Genomic DNA, 16044 nt, shown 5'->3' with positions numbered 1-16044 from the left:
ATGTTTCAGATGTAAACATAGTGATTTGACATTTTTAAATGCATTATGAAACACTCACCATGATAAACTAGTTACCATCTCTCACTATATAATGCTGTTATAATATTTTTGACTATATTCTCTATGCTATACATTACATTCCTGACTTATTATAACTGGGAAGTTTGTACCTTTTGACTACCTTTACCTGTTTTGCCCACTGCCCACCTCCCTCCCCATCTGGCAGCTGCACTAGTTCTTTATTTTATGAGTCTATTTCTGTTTCTGTTTTATTTTGTTTACTCATTTGTTTTGTTTTTAGATTTCATGTAAAAGTGAAGTTATGTAGTGATTGTCTTTCTCTGACTTATTTCACGTAGCATAAATATCCTCAAGGTTCCTTCATGTTGTCACAAATGGCAAAATTTGATTCTTTTTTTAAGTCTGTGTAATATTCCACTGTATATTTATGCAGCATCTTATCCAGTCGTCTCTCAGTGGACACCTAGGTGTCCTCCATATCTTGGCTGTTGTAAATAATGCTGTAGTGAATATAGGTGTACATATATCTTTTAGAATTAATGTTTTCATTTTCTTTAGGTAAATACCCAGAAGTAGAGTTGCAGGATCATATGGTAGTTCTATTTTGAAGTTTTTGAGGAACGTCCATGTATTTTCCAGAGTGGCTGCTCTGATTTGCATCAACAGTTCATGCATGAGGTTTCCCTTTCTCCTCCTCCTTGCCAACATTTTTATTTCTTGTGTTTTTGATATAAGCCATTCTGACTGTTTAAGGTGATATCTCATTGTGGTTTTGATTTGCATTTCCCTGATGGACTAGTGAAGTTGAGCATTTTTTTCATGTACCTCTTGGCCATCAGTATGTCTTCTTCGGAAAAATATCTGTTCAGGTCCATTTCCTATTTTTCAATTGGATTGTTTGTTTATTTGTATGAGTTATTTTTTTTTTTTAAGATTTTATTTATTTATTTATTCATTAGAAACAGAGATAGAGAGAGAGAGAGAGGCAGAGACACAGGTAGAGGGAGAAGCAGGCTCCATGCAGGGAGCCTGATGTGGGACTCAATCCTGGGTCTCCAGGATCACACCCTGGGCTGAAGGCAGCGCTAAACCGCTGAGCCACCTGGGCTGCCCTGAGTTGTAGGAGTTCTTCATGTTATTTGAATATTTTGAATACAAGGATCCAAATATATATTGGATATATCATTTGCGGATATTTTCTCCTATTCAGTAAGTTGTTTTTCCATTTTAGTAATGATTTCCTTCACTGTGCAAAAACTTTTTAGTTTGATGTAAATTGAATTGTGTTTTTTTTTTTTTCTCCAGTTGTTTAGTTTTGCTTTTGTTGCCCTTGCCTGAAAACACAGACCAAAAATATATTGTTAAGACTGATGTCCAGGAGTTTATTACCATTGTTTTCTTTTAGGAGTTTTATGGTTTCAGGTCTTGAATTCATTCTGAGTTTATTTTTGTATATAGTATGAGAAAGTGGTCCAGTTTCTTTTGTATGTATCTATTCAGTTTTCTCAGCACTATTTATTAAAGAGACTATTTTTTCCCTATTTTATATTCTTTCCTCCTTTGTAGTAGATTACCATATAAGCATGAGTTTAATTCTGGGCTCTCTTTTCTGTTCCATTTATCTCCACATAGTTTTCGTGCTAGCACTATACTGTTTTGATAACTATAGCTTTGTAGTAAAGTTGGAAATCTGGAAGTATGATATCTCCAAGTTTGTTTTTCTTTCTCAGTGTTGCTTTGGCTGTTGGGGTCTTTTGTGATCCAAACAAATTTTAGTATTCTAATTCTGTGAAAAATGCTTTTGGCATTTTTGGTAAGGATTGCACTGACTCTGTAGATTACTTTAGGTAGTATGGAAATTTTAACAGTATTAATTGTTCTAATCCATGAGCATGGTATATCTTTCTGTTTATTTGTGACATCTTCAATGTCTTTCATTAATGCCTTATAATTTTTGGAATGCAGGTCTTTCACTTCCTTGGGTAAATTAATTCAGAGGTATTTTTATTGTTTTAGTGCAATTGTAAATGAGATTGTTTTCTTAATTTCTCCTTCTGCTACTTTGCTGTTAGTATAGAAACACAACTGATTTCTGTATGTTACTTTTGTATCTTGCAACTTTACTGAATTCACATATTCTAATAATTTTTGGTGAATTCTTAAGGGTTGACTATATATAACATACTGTCTTCTGCAAATAATATTGGTCTTACTTCTTCCTTACCAACTTGGATGCTTTTTCTTTTTCTTCTCTAATTGCTATGGCTAGGTCTTCCAGTGTTATGTTGAATAAAAGTGGGGAAAGTAGGCATTCTAGTCTTGTTCCTAATCTTAGAATAAAAGCTTTAAGCATTTCACCATTGAGTATGATGTTAGCTGTAGCTTTCTCATATATCCTTTATTAAGTTGATATATGTTCTCTCTATACTCTCTTTGTTAATAGTTTTAATCATGAATGGTTATTGCCTCTTGACAAATGTTTTTTCTGCATCTGTGGAGATGATCATACGATTTTCATTCTTCATTTTGTTAATACGGCATATCACATTAATTTGTGAATATTGAGCCATTCTTACATCCCTGGAATATATCAGGGTAGTGCTGACCTCACAGAATGAATTTGGGAGCATTCCTTCCTCTTAAGTTTTTTTTTTTGGAATATTTGGGAGAAGGATGGATGTGAACTCTGCTTTGAATGTTTGGTAGAATTTTCCTCTGAAGCCATCTGTTTGTTGGACATTTTTGATTACTAATTCAATTTCATTTCTAGTAATTGGTCTGTTTAGATTTTCTATTTCTTCCTGATTTAGTCTTGGAAGATTGTGTATTTCTAGGAATTTATCCATTTCTTCTACGTCATACAAGTTTTTAGCATATAATTTTTAATAATAGTTTCTTAGGAGTCTTTGTTATTTCTGTGATGTGAGTTGTAACTTCTCTTTAATTTTGGATTTTATTTTTTTGAGTCCTCCCTTTTTTTCTTGGTGCATCTGGCTATAGGTTTATCATTTTATCTTTTTAAATCTCATAATTTTGTTCATCTTTTCTCTTTCTGTTTTCTCCTGGCTTTTAAAGTCTCTATTTCATTTATTTCTGCTCATGATACTTATATTTTCTTTCCTTCTGTGAACTTGGACTTTGTTCTTCTTTTTCTGATTCCTTTAGGGTGTGAGGTTAAATTGTTTGAGATTTTTTTCTTGTTTCTTGAGGTTGGCGTGTAATGCTGTAAATCTCCTTTAAAACTTCTTTTGTTGTGTCCTAAAAATTTTTGAATGATGTGTTTCCATATTCATTTGTCTCAGGTATTTTTTAATTTCCTCTGTTTTTTTGTTGATCCACTGGTTATTAGTAATATGTTGTTTAGCCTCCATGTATTTGTGGGTTTTTTTCCATTTTTCTTATAATTGATCTGTAGTTTCATACCTCTGTGGTTGGAAAAGTATGTTTCCATGTGCACTAGAAAAGAAGGTGTATTCTGTTTTTGGATAGAGTGCTCTGTATGTATCTGTTAATGTGTTGTTCAGAATGACTGTTTTCTTACATTCTGTCTGGATGATCTATCCATTGATATAAGTGAGGTGACAAAGTCCCCAACTGTAACTCTGTCTCTGTCAATTTCCCTTAATATCTGTTAAGATTTACTTTATATACTTAGGTGCTCACATGTTGGGTGCATAAATATTTATAATTGTTATGTTCTCTAGTTGGATTGATCCATTAATCACTAGTGCCCTTCTTTGTCTCTTGTTACAGTCATTGTTTTAAAGTCTGTTTTGTCTAATACAAGAATTATATTCCAGCCTTTTTTTTTTTTTTCATTTCCACTTATTGGAATATCTTTTTACATCTCTTCACTTTGTCTCTACGTGTCTTTAGATCTGAAGTTATTAGTCTTTTGTCAGAAGCATATATGGGTTTGTTTTTTAATCCATTCACTCACCTTCTGTCTTTTACTGGAGCATTGAGTCCATTTACAGGTATATACTTTTTGCAATTTTGTTTTCTGGTCGTTTCATAGTTCTTCTCTGTACCATTCTTCTCCTCTTGTTCTTTTCCTTTGTAGTTGAGAACTAGTGTTATGTGTAGATTCCTTTTTCTTTATTTTTTTTCAATCTGTTACAGGTTTTTGGTTTGTGGTTACCGTGAAGTTAAAATATGACACTCTATATTTCTAGCATTCCAATTTTTTTTTTTTTTAAAGATTTCATTTATTTCACAGAGAGCGCACAAGTAGGCAGAGCAGCAGGCAGAGGGAGAGGGAGAAGCAGCCTTCTCACCTAGCAGGGAGCTGGATGCGGGGCTGGATCCCAGGACCCTGGGATTATGACCTGAACTGAAGGTAGACATTTAACTGACTGAGCCACCCAGGTGCTCCTAGCACTCTATTTTAAATTGATAGTCACTTAGATTTGAACACATTCTAAAAGCAATACATTTTACTCCCTTCCATCTACATTTTATGTATTTGATGTCATATTTATATCTTTTAATTTTGTGTATCCCTTAACTACATATTGTAAATATAGTTGACTTTCCTACTTTTGTTTTTTACCTTCATACTAGCTTTTCAAGTGGTATACTACTTTTACTACATGTTTACTTTGGTATACTACTTTTACTATATGTTTACTCTTCCCAGTGAAATATTTTAATAATTTTTTTCCTTCTAGTTATGATTCTTTCTTTTCCACTTAAAGAAGTTCCTATAACATTTCTTTTTCTTTTTTCCTGTAACATTTCTTGTGGGGTTTATTTAGTGGTGATGAACTCCTTTAACTTTTGTTTGTTTTGGAAACCCTACCTCTTCTTCAGTCTGAGTAATAACCTTAGTAATAACCTTGTGGGATAGAATATTTCTGGTTACAACCAAGAAGGCTTTTTTATTTAAGCACTTTGAGTACATGATGCCACTCCCTTCTAGCCTGTGAAAAATCAGCTGATAGTCTTATAAGTGTTCCTTTTCTTTCCTTCTTATTTATCTTTTTATTTATTTGAGAGAGCGTTTGTGTGCATGCATTGAGGGAGAAGTAGAGGAAGAGGAGACAGACCCTCAAGTGAATTCCCTGCTGAGCTCAGAGCATGACACAGGGGTTTGTTCCATGATTCCAAGATCATGACCTGAGCTGAAATCGAGAGTTGGATGCTCAACTGACTAAGCCACCCAGGTGCTCCTAAGTGTACTCTTTCATGTAGCTAGTTGCTTTTCTCTTGCTTCTTTTAAGATTATCTTTTTTAAAAAACTTTAATTTTTGGTATTTTAATTATTATGATTCTTGTTATGGACCTTTTTGGGTTTGTCTTGTTTGGGGTTCTCTGTGCTTCCAGGACCTGGATGTCTGTTTCCTTCCCCAGGTAAGGGTAGTTTTTAGCTATTCTCCAAATAATTTTTCTACCCATTTCTTTCTGTCTTCTCCTTTTGTACCCCTATAATGCAATTGTTAGTATGCTTGATGTTGTTCTAGAGGTCCCTTAGCCTATTTTCATGTTCTTTTTGCTGTTTAACTTGGATGATTTCTGCTACCCTGTCTTCCAGATTGCTGATTTCTCTTCTTCTGCATCCTCTAATCTGCTGTTGATTATCTCTAGTATATTTTTTATTTCAGTTATTATATTTTTCATCTCATTTCTCATTTTTTATATTTTATATCTCATCTTCATTTTTCATATCTTCTGTCTCTGTTGAGATTCTCACTGAGTTCATCCATTTTTCTCCCCAAAGTAGAGGAGGCCGTTACTTTGAATTATTTATGAGGTTAATTGTTTATCTCTGTTTCATTTAGTTCTTTTTCTGAGATTTTTTTTGTTCTTGTTCATAACATATTCCTCTGTCTTCTCATTTTGTCTGAGTTTCTGTTTTTGCATATTAGGTAGGACACTTCCATCTCCTGACATTGAAAGTATGGACAGTGAGTAGAGGGTGATATGTAGGACCCAGAAGTATAATCCCCTGGTCACCAGAACGAAGTACTCCAGGGGTGTTCCCTGTGTGAACTATGTATGCCCTCCTCTTGTGACTGGGCTACAGTTGCTGCTGGTACAGTTGAGGATGGGACTGTGCCCTGGCCCAGCACCTGGCTACAATGTCTGGCCATGACTACTGCAGGTGCATTGGTGTTTGGGGCTGGCCAGCATGCTGGGTGAGAGGCCCATCTGTGGCTGCTGCCTGAGTGGGTGACTGTGACTCTGGAGGGTGGGTCTGGCTCCTTCTCCCTGAGACAACAGTTTCTTTGAATGGTTGCCCATCCTGACTAAGGATGCCAACTGGTTGTGTCAAGGTAGTTGCTATAGAGATTGCTTGCCAAGTATAGTGGGTCCCCAGGGATGCCTGCTGGGTTGAGTGAGTTGGGTGGGGTGGATCTCCAGGGGAATGCCAGAGTGAGGTGAACAGTGCTGGCAAGGTGGATGGAGAGTGTTAAAACTGGCACCTACTAGCATTGGAACAGCTAGGGTGAAAGAGGGCCCAAAAATTGGCACTCCATGGCTGCTTCTCCCAGAGACATTTCCTGCAGATCCCTGATCCTCTGGCACATATGCTAAAATTAGTAAATATCCCTAATATATGGTGTAGGCACTTTTCACACTACCTGTATGGTGGGTGTGGAAGTGAGTGAGATTGTGTTCAGACCCTTTAATGTGAAGTCTTGGTTTCTTGTTAGCTTGCAGCTCTCAGGGAGTTAAGCCATACTGATTTTTCATTGCTCCTGGATTTATGCCCAGGTGATTTTCAAAGCCAGATATTATGAGGACTTGTCTTCCTAGAGCAGATCCCAGGGCAAGGGTGGCAGTATGCCTGATATGGGGCTTTGAACTCCACACTCCTTAGGACCTCCATTTCTGTGCTATCCCTTCTGCTTGTGGGTTGCCATGCCTGGGTTTGTTTCCTGACCAGATTGTATTTCTGCCTCTCTCACCCTTCTTGATGTCCCTGTTTCTTCATATCTTTACCTGTAGAAGAGCTGTTTGCTTGTCTTCACATTATTCTCAGAGGAGATTGCTCTCCATGTAGTTGCAACGTTTTGTATTCATGGGAAGAGGTGAGTTCAGGATCTTCCTGCTCCATTTTCCCTCCTCCATCCTGATTAGGTGTAGGCCAGAGTTGTTTCTCACCTTCTGTGGGAAGTGACCCAATCTTGGTTCAGTTTTCAAAGCTTTTATGATGTTGCTTCAGAGTTGTCTTATACATGTGCCACTTAGGTTTAGTCTGATACTCAGGCACTGATATAAATCTTATTAGTTCAGTTGTCAAGACGTTTATTGTGGTGCTCAGTGTCTTTTCTGTGCTTAAGGAATTGGGAGGTTAGTCTGCAACTTGGGTAGTATATTTAAACTGAGCTCTGATCTCGCTACGTTTGCTCTGCTGCTTTTGTCTGTGCTGTGCTTAAGCAGCTTAGGCTTTAGCCAGTTTTCCACAGGTTTATGTACACTAGAATGAAAGGATCCTCTTTCTGAGTCTCTTCTCTAATATACTCCCCACATTCCTTGGCTCACAGTGGCCTGTTTTCTGGCTTCCCTGGATGGAAAGGCAGAATTTTCTCTTAGAGTTTTAGCAGCTTATACAGCTTAAAGCTGCACTTAAGTAGTTAGGGGCCTGAAAACTTCACCTCGAGGGTTGCTCTGTGTCTTCACTCCTTTTTACAATTCCCTGCTTCTGTTTACTTTTTACAGTCTTTAGGGTAGTTACTTTTTGTGTTTTTTTCTAAGGATTTTAGTTGTTATTAGTAACAGAGCTAGAGTGTAGTGGGCTTTTCTTGTCTTTCTGGAAATGGAACTTATATCCTATTTTTTTTTTAATTTGGAAAATGAGAGTGTTAACTGAAATAACTGTATTTGCGACTGTGTACTAAGTTATTTAAAGAACCATTTAATGTAATAGTTAAATTACTTAAAGCTAATATTTTCACATGACTGGATTTTTAAATAGGGCAGGAGAAGAAATGCTTGGATTCTCAAGAGGTTTCCATCCTAGATTTATGCTTGATTTTTTTTCTCTTTAGATTTGTCTGTTGTTATTAAGTGTAAAGATAACAGCCTTATTTTAATGATACCTATATGTTTACTTGGAAGAAAGAAATTGATTCAGTTTTTTGATTTCCTGTAAAAAATTGCTTGTTTTAATACATTATAAATAATTTCAGAATAAAAGGTGAAGTAAACTATACATATTTGCACTTTAAATCAAAATGTGCTATCTCATTTAAATATAATTAGAGGGTTAAATGATATAAACAATTTTAGCTATTTAATGAGAACAAGAAATTAGTTTGTTCTATCTATGAATATTTCTTTTCAAGGGTAATTTAAATCTTTAATTTATCAATATGAATAGCTAGTCTCTTGAAAAAGATCAGAAATCCTTGTTTTCTCACTCCATAATGTGAAAGAAATTATTTCAGTGAGTTTCATTGGATTTTTTTTTTGAGCAGAAGCAGAAAATCGTTTTTTAATAGGGACTTAACAAATGCTTTTAACACTTAATTATTACATTGGTTGATGATACAGTTTTTATAAATTATTTGCAGTATTAGTCATGTATGCCTAAATGCACTGATTAAAGTCCTGATTTAAGGAGTTCTAAATTTTAATTATTTTGTGTTCAGTAGCATTAGTGACATGGAATCCTTACCTAATTTTTAGATCAGACTTTTTTTCTTCCCTTCTAGCAACACGATGCAGAAGTTGAGCACTTAACTGAAGTCCTTAAGGAAAGAAAGAAAGAAAGTAAGAGGCTAAGATCCTCTTTTGATGCACTGAAAGAATTGAATGATAACTTAAAAAAACAGGTAAGATTTATGTTGATAAATACTAGATTATAGGATTTTAAAAACTTATATCATGTATATTTAACAAGTTATATATCCAAGTCTTAGATTATATTCTGGCTAGAGAAAATTTTGATTAACCTTATTTGCTAACTTTATTTCCTAGAATACTTCCAAATATAAATATGATATTATTAAGCTTTTGATTTCTCATCATCTGTTTTAGCATCCAGCTGAGATGTTTTTGCAGTTTGGAATTTTTAAAATATAAGAGCAATTACTAGATTTAAAACAAGCAAAAGAAATAAAAGACATGATAATCTGGGGATTTTTAGGCATTGGTTTTATCTAATACTTCTTATAATTGCTATTTTATACCACTGCTTATTTAAGATTTGTTTATTTTCTGGGCATCTATTATATGCTGGGCACTGTACTAGAAGGAAGCCTTCACATTATTCATGGTCTCGTGAGTACAGAGTGCTGTCATACAGAGTGCTCTCCTATTGTACTGTGATTATGTAACTGATATAATCTAGGTCACTGCCTAATACTGAAGTTGCAAAGCAAATATTTTGAGTTGTATCTGTTTTTTTTTTTTTTTTTTTTTTACCTTTTGCCAGTTTTTGACTGAAAGATTTGAAACTATGTTGAAGAGAGACAGGAGAATGATTATGTGTGCATTTGTGTGAGGCGGAGTAGTAGACTGAACAGATATTGGGATAAACCCAGTCACTTCAAAAATGAAAGCTTTGGGCTGGAAGACTTCATGGATTTTAAAATGTAACTGAGATTAGACTCAGATAATATGCATCCTAGAATTCTTAGCTGTGTGTTCTCAGTTTCTGTTTTTGATGTTCTGTAGTTATTGCTTGTTAAAGTCTTTTTCATAGGCAGTGATACTTAGCTACACCGTTTCTCATTTGATTGAATTTCTTTGGCTTCATTTATGGCCTCCCACAGTAAGAGTATGGATGGCCTTAACTTACTGCTGTCTGGAAGCCTGCCTTATCTCTGGAGACATGACTTTTTCCCATTACACTATCAAGCTAGCATGCACTCTTTCTTTCTCTTTTTAATTGAAGTATAGTTGGTTGACACAGAACATTATATTAGTTTCAGGTGTACAACAAAATGATTTGACAACTTTGTATGGTATGCTATGCTAACCACAAGTATAGATACTATCTGTCACCATACAACTCTAGCATTCTTCTTGAGAAGGATTTAATTGCTAGCCAAAGAACATTATTGCCCACACCTCTCTCTTAAGATTATATAATTCTTAATAATTTTGTATGTCTTTGCATGAGTGTGTGGTGAGTGGAGTAAATTTTTAAGTGATTGATTTATTGGCAATTGGATTTTTGATCTAGTGTGTCTAAACTGAAAGAATGTGGGAGAAACCCTTTGGTACCAGCTGGCAGAATGCTTTTTTATGGTCACTTTGTTTAGTGTAGATAGGGGGCAGCAATTATTTTCTGTTAAGGATGAGGTAGTAAATATTTTGGGCTCTGTGAACCATACAGTCTGTCATGGTGACTGAACTCTGACATAATGCAAAAGTAACTAGGCAATAAGAAAGTGAATGAGCATGACTATGTTCTTAATAAGACTTTATATATAATAGTAAGCCGTGTTCAGATTTGGCCCATGGGCTATAGTTTGCCAGCTTTTGGCATGATGAATAATATATACAGTTGACACTTGAATAACATGGGTTTGAACTGTGTTCCACTTATATGAAGTTTTTTTCGATAAATGCAATACAGTATTGTAAATGTATATTCTCTTCCTTATGATTTTCTTTTCTTTTTTATCATGTCAGAGTCTACCATCTTTTATTTATTTATTTTTTTTCTCATTACATTCAGGAAAATTCTTTTTTAGTAACACTGGAAATGAGAAATATCTGGCTGGGAATTCCATTCTCCCATCACTTCTCGAGAGTATGCTTTGCTGATCTGGGTCACTTTGTTCCATTCCTCCTCCCTTCCTCAGCATCCACCCCTCTTCTTCTTCTTTTTTAAATGTCCATTTTTCTTTTCTTTCCCTCTTTTTTTAAAAATTTAAATTCAGTTAATTGAGATATAAACATCTAATGTATTATTAGTTTCAGAGGTAGAGTTCAATAATTCATTATATAACACCCAGTACTCATTATATCATGTGCCTTCCTTAATGTCCATCATCCAGTTATCCCATCTTGCCATCCCCCTCACATATAGCAACCTTCACTTTGTTGCCAATAATTAAGAGTCTCTTTATGATTTGTATCCCTCTCTGATTTCAACTTGTTTTATTTTCCCTCTCTCCCCTATAATATTCTGTTTTGTTTTTTAAATTCTACATGAGTGAGATCACATGATAATCGTCTTTCTCTGATTAACTTATTTTGCTCAGTATAATACTCTCTAGTTCCATCCATGTTGATGTAAGTGGTAAGATTTCCTCCTTTCTGATGACTAATATTCCACTATATATAAACCACATCTTCTTTATCCATTCATTTACTAATGGACATCTGGGCTTTTTCCATAGTTTGTCTATTGTGTATATTGCTGCTGTAAACATTGGGGTGCAAATGCCCCTTCAGATCACTACATTTTGTATCTTTGGAGTAAATACCTAGTAGTGCAATGGCTGGGTTGTAGGGTAGCTCTATTTTTAACTTCTTGAGGAACCTCCATACTGTTTTCAGAGTGGCTGCACTAGCTTGCATTCCCGCCAACAGTGTAAGAGGGTTTTCTTTCTCTGCATCTCAGCCAATATCTGTCATTTCCTGACTTGGAAATTTTAGCCATTCTGACCAGTGTGAGGTAGTATCTCATTGTGGTTTTGATTTGTATTTATTTCCCTGATGCCGAGTGATGTGGAACATCTTTACTTGTGTTTGGTGGCCATCTGCATGTCTTTGGAGAAATGTCTGTTCATATCTTCTGCCCATTTCTTGATTGGGTTATTTGTGTTTTGGGTGTTTAGTTTGATCAGTTCTTTATAGATCTTGGATATTAGCCTTTTATCTGATAAGACATTTGCAAATATCTTCTCTCATCTCAAAGGCTACTTTTACTTTTGTTGACTGTCTCCTTTATTATACAAAAGCTTTTTATCTTGATGAAATCCCAGTAGTTTATTTTTGCCTCTGTTTCACTTGGCTTTGGAGACTGTCTAGCAAGAAGTTGCTCTGGCTGAGGACAGTGATGTTGCTGCCTGTGTTTTTCTCTAGAATTTTGATGGGTTCCCTTCTCACATTTAGATCTTTCATCCATTCTGAGTCTAGTTTTTTTGTATGGTTTAAGGAGATGGTCCAGTTTCATTCTTTTGCTTGTGGTTGTCCAGTTTTCCCAGCACCATTCGTTGAAGACACTATCTTTTTTCCATTGGATATTCTTCCTGCTTTGTCAAAGATTAATTGATCCAATGATCTGTGTGTCTGTTTTAGTGCCAGTACCATATTGTCGTGATGATTACAGATTTGTATATCTTGAAAATGATTATGGCTTTTTAATACCTTGAAGTCCGAGTTTGAATGCCACCAATTTTGGTTTTCTTTTTTAAGATTGCTTTGGCTATTTGGGTTCTTTTCTGGTTCTATATATAATTTTAGGATTATTTGTTCTAACTCTGAAAAAAGTTGATGGTATTTTGATCCTATTTGATCCCTGTTTGATAGACATTGCATTGAATGTATAGAATGTATAGATTGCGCTAGGTAGCATAGACATTTTAACAATATTTGTTCTTCCAGTCCATGAACATGGAACATTTTTCTGTTTCTTTATGTCTTCCTCAATTTCTTTCATGAGTGTTCTATAGTTTTCTGAGTACACATCCTTTGCCTCTTTGGTTAGGTTTACTCCTAGGTATCTTATGATTTTTGTGCAACTGTAAATGGGATCAATTCCTTAATTTCTCTTTCTTCTGTCTCATTCTTAGTGCATACAAATGCAACTGGTTTCTGTGCATTGATTTTATATCCTGCAACTTTGCTGAATTCCTGTATGTGTTCCAGCAATTGTGGGGTGAAGTCTTTTATTTTTTCCACATACAGTATCATGTCATTATGAAGAGTGAGAGTTTGACTACTTCTTTGTCAGTTTGAGTGCCTTTTATTAATTTGTGTTGTCTGATTGCTGAGGCTAGGACTTGCAGTACTATGTTGAGAACAGTGGTGATAATGGACATCCTTGCTGTGTTCTGACCTTAGGAGAAGTCTTTCAGTTTTTCCCCATTAAGAATATTATTCACAAAAAAAAAAAAAAAAAAGAATATTATTCACTGTGGGATTTTCATAGATGGCTTTTATGATACTGAGGTATCTTCCCTTTCACTCTACACTGTGAAGAATTTTAATCAAGAAAGGATGCTGTATTTTGTCAAATGCTTTTTCTGTATTTATTGAGAGGATCACATGGTTCTTATCCTTTCTTGTATTAATATGGTATATCACATTGATTGATTTGTGGATGTTGAACCACCGTTGCAGCCCAGGAATAAATCCCACTTGGTTGTGGTGAATGATCCTTTTAATGTACTCTTGGATCCTATGGACTAGTATCTTGACATCCATGTTCTTTGGAGTATTGGTCTATGGTCTACTTGGTTGGGTCTTTGTCTGGTTTTGGAATCAAGGTAGTACTGACTTCATAGAACGTGTTTGGAAGTTTCCCTTCCATTTCTGTTTTTTGAAACACCTTTAGAAGAACAAGTATTATTTCTTTAAATTCTTGGTCGAATTCCCCTGGGAAGCCTTCCGGCCCTGGACTGTAGTTTGTTGGGAGATTTTCAATTACTGCTTCAATTTCCTTGCTGTTTATGGGTCTGTTCAGGTTTTCTGTTTCTTCCTCTTTCAGTTTTGGTAGTTTATATGTCTCTAGGAATGCACCATTTCTACCAGGTTGCCTGATTTGTTGACATATAGTTGCTCATAATATGTTCTTATAATTGTATTTTCTTTGTGTTGGTTGTGATCTCTCCTCTTTCATGATTTTATTTATTTTTGTCCTTTCTGTTTTCTTCTTGATAAGTCTGGTCAGGGGATTATCAATCTTAATAATTCTTTTGAAGAACCAGCTCCTAGTTTTGTTGATCTGTTCTATTGTTCTTTTGGTTTCTGTTTCATTGATTTCTGCTCTAATCTTTATTATTTATCTTCTCCTGCTGAGTTTAGGCTTAATTTGCTGTTCTTTCTCCAGTTTCTTTAGGTTAAGATTAGATGGTGTGTGTATTTGAGACCTTTCTTGTTTCTTGAGAAAGGCTTGTATTGCTATATACTTTCCTCTTAGGACCACCTTTGCTGCATTTCAAAGGTTTTGAACAGTTATATTTTCATTTTCATTTGTTTCCATGAATTTTTAAAATTCTTCTTTAATTTCCTGGTTAACCTCATTCTTTAGTAAGATACCCTTTAACCTATTTTACTGATTTTGAGGGGGTTTCTCTGTGCCTTCTGGACTTTCATGCTGCTTCCTTTCCCAGATTAGCAAAGTTCTCAACTATTATTTGATCAAATACACCTTCTGCCCCCGCCTCTCTTTTTTCTTCTTCTTCTGAGATCCCAATTATTCTAATATTTCACTTTATGATATCACTTATCTGTCAGATTCTCCTTTTATAATCCAGTAGTTATTTATCTCTTTTTTTCAGCTTTATTCTCTTATTTTGTCTTCTGTATCACTGATTCTCTCCTCTGCTTCATTTATTGTAGCAGTTAGAGACTCCCATTTTTTGTTGCATCTCATCTCTTTTTAATTTCAACTTGATTAGATTTTAGTTCTTTTATTTCTCCAGAAAGAAATTTTCTAGTGACTTCTGTGCTTTGTTCAAGCCCAGCTAGTATCTTTATAATTGTTGTCCTGAACTCTAGATCTGACATGTTACTTATATCTATACTGATTAAGTCTCTGGAAATCAGTACTGCCTCTTGTTCTCTTTTGTGAGAACAAGTGAGTTTTGAGTGAGTTTTTCTGAGTGAATTTCTGAGTAAACAAGTGAGTGAGTTTTGAGTGAGTTTTTCTGTCTTGTTTCTATCCAGAGAAAAATAAATGAATGAGAGATCAAAGTACTAAAATGACAACAACCCCAGAGAAATATATACTAAGCAAATCAGAAGAGACCTGACACTGAAAAATAAAATTAAAAATATTAGAGAGATAATATAATTAAATAGGTGAACAGAGCAGACCAATACACAGTAGATCCTGTGTGTATTTTGGTCTGTTTATTAGAATAGAAAACTATATCCCAAAATTATATTGTGAAAGAAATTGTATTGTGAAAGAAAAACTTATATATATGTACAAAAGTAAAATTAAATATAATAAATGGATAGAATGGATAGAATGTAACTGTGGAAATGAAAGTTTAAAAAGACTTTAAAAAAAGAGTTGATAAAATAAGGAATTGGTTTAAAGAGAAAGAGAAAAGAGAAATTAAAATTGGAAGACTAAAGAATCATGGAGGGAAAACCTATGAGTTCTATATACTGTGTTCCCCTAGGACTGGAGTTTTGCAGTTCTGTGTGATGAGTAAGCTTGGTCTCAGCTGGATGTTCTTGCTGGTCTTCTCGGAGAGGGACCTGTTGCACTGAATCTCAGGTGTCTTTCTCCGGGTGGAACCGCACTGCCCTTGCCACGGACCAGGCTCTGTAAGCGGTTTCTGATTGCTCTGTGTGGCTTTTGTTCCCTGAAGGCTTTCACACTGATTTAGAGGATGAGAATGGAAATGGCAGCCTCCCAGTCTCCAGCCCCAGAGCTGAAAGCTCATGCCCCCAACTCCTCAGTGTGTCCTTGGGGAAAGCAGTCACTCCTGTCTGTCCTGTCTCTGTCTGCACTCCATGCTCACCCAGCCTGTGACCAAGCATTTTTATTTCAGGCACACAACCCTGCTTCAAATTTCCAAACCCGCAGACTCCTGTGGCACGCATCGTGCTGCTCCTCCCCGATGAGCATAGTTCTGCCACTTATTAGGCCCTGCTCAGTTTGTGGTTTATAGCAACCCTGAGCGGGGAGCCCACTCTTGGGTTTGCAGATAGCATTCAGCTTCCCCACTCCAGTCCTTGGGAATCTGGCTGTACTCAGGTACTCCTGTTCTTTCTGTGACCCCAGGGAGACCACACTGTCCCACCTAGGATTCTGCCTCACTTCACCCACCCGAGTGCCTTTTAGGCAGGGACATCCCTCACTAGAGCAGACTTCTAAAAGTTCTGATTTTTGTACTTGACTCCTATATGACTTTCTGGTACAGGATCACATACTCAATA

At 35.6% G+C, this 16044-nt stretch overlaps 1 protein-coding gene across 8 annotated transcripts in view; it reads left to right on the top strand.

The window, feature by feature from the left end:
- Positions 1–16044, top strand: part of CCDC138 (coiled-coil domain containing 138) — a 99048-nt gene that overhangs the window by 17653 nt on the left and 65351 nt on the right. For 7 of the 8 annotated variants that reach the window (XM_072742876.1, XM_026010901.2, XM_072742877.1 and 4 more), the window contains one exon: positions 8682–8801. In XM_072742876.1, coding sequence (XP_072598977.1) covers positions 8682–8801 — 120 coding nt within the window. Of the gene's footprint in view, positions 1–8681; positions 8802–15292; positions 15430–16044 lie in introns of those variants that run through there. The other variant, XM_026010905.2, reaches the window with a different exon arrangement.

Source organism: Vulpes vulpes, chromosome 16 (assembly GCF_048418805.1).
Source record: "Vulpes vulpes isolate BD-2025 chromosome 16, VulVul3, whole genome shotgun sequence".
Lineage (NCBI taxonomy): Eukaryota > Metazoa > Chordata > Mammalia > Carnivora > Canidae > Vulpes > Vulpes vulpes.
Note: the sequence above shows the minus strand (reverse complement) of the source record. Positions and strands in the feature narration are given on the sequence as shown.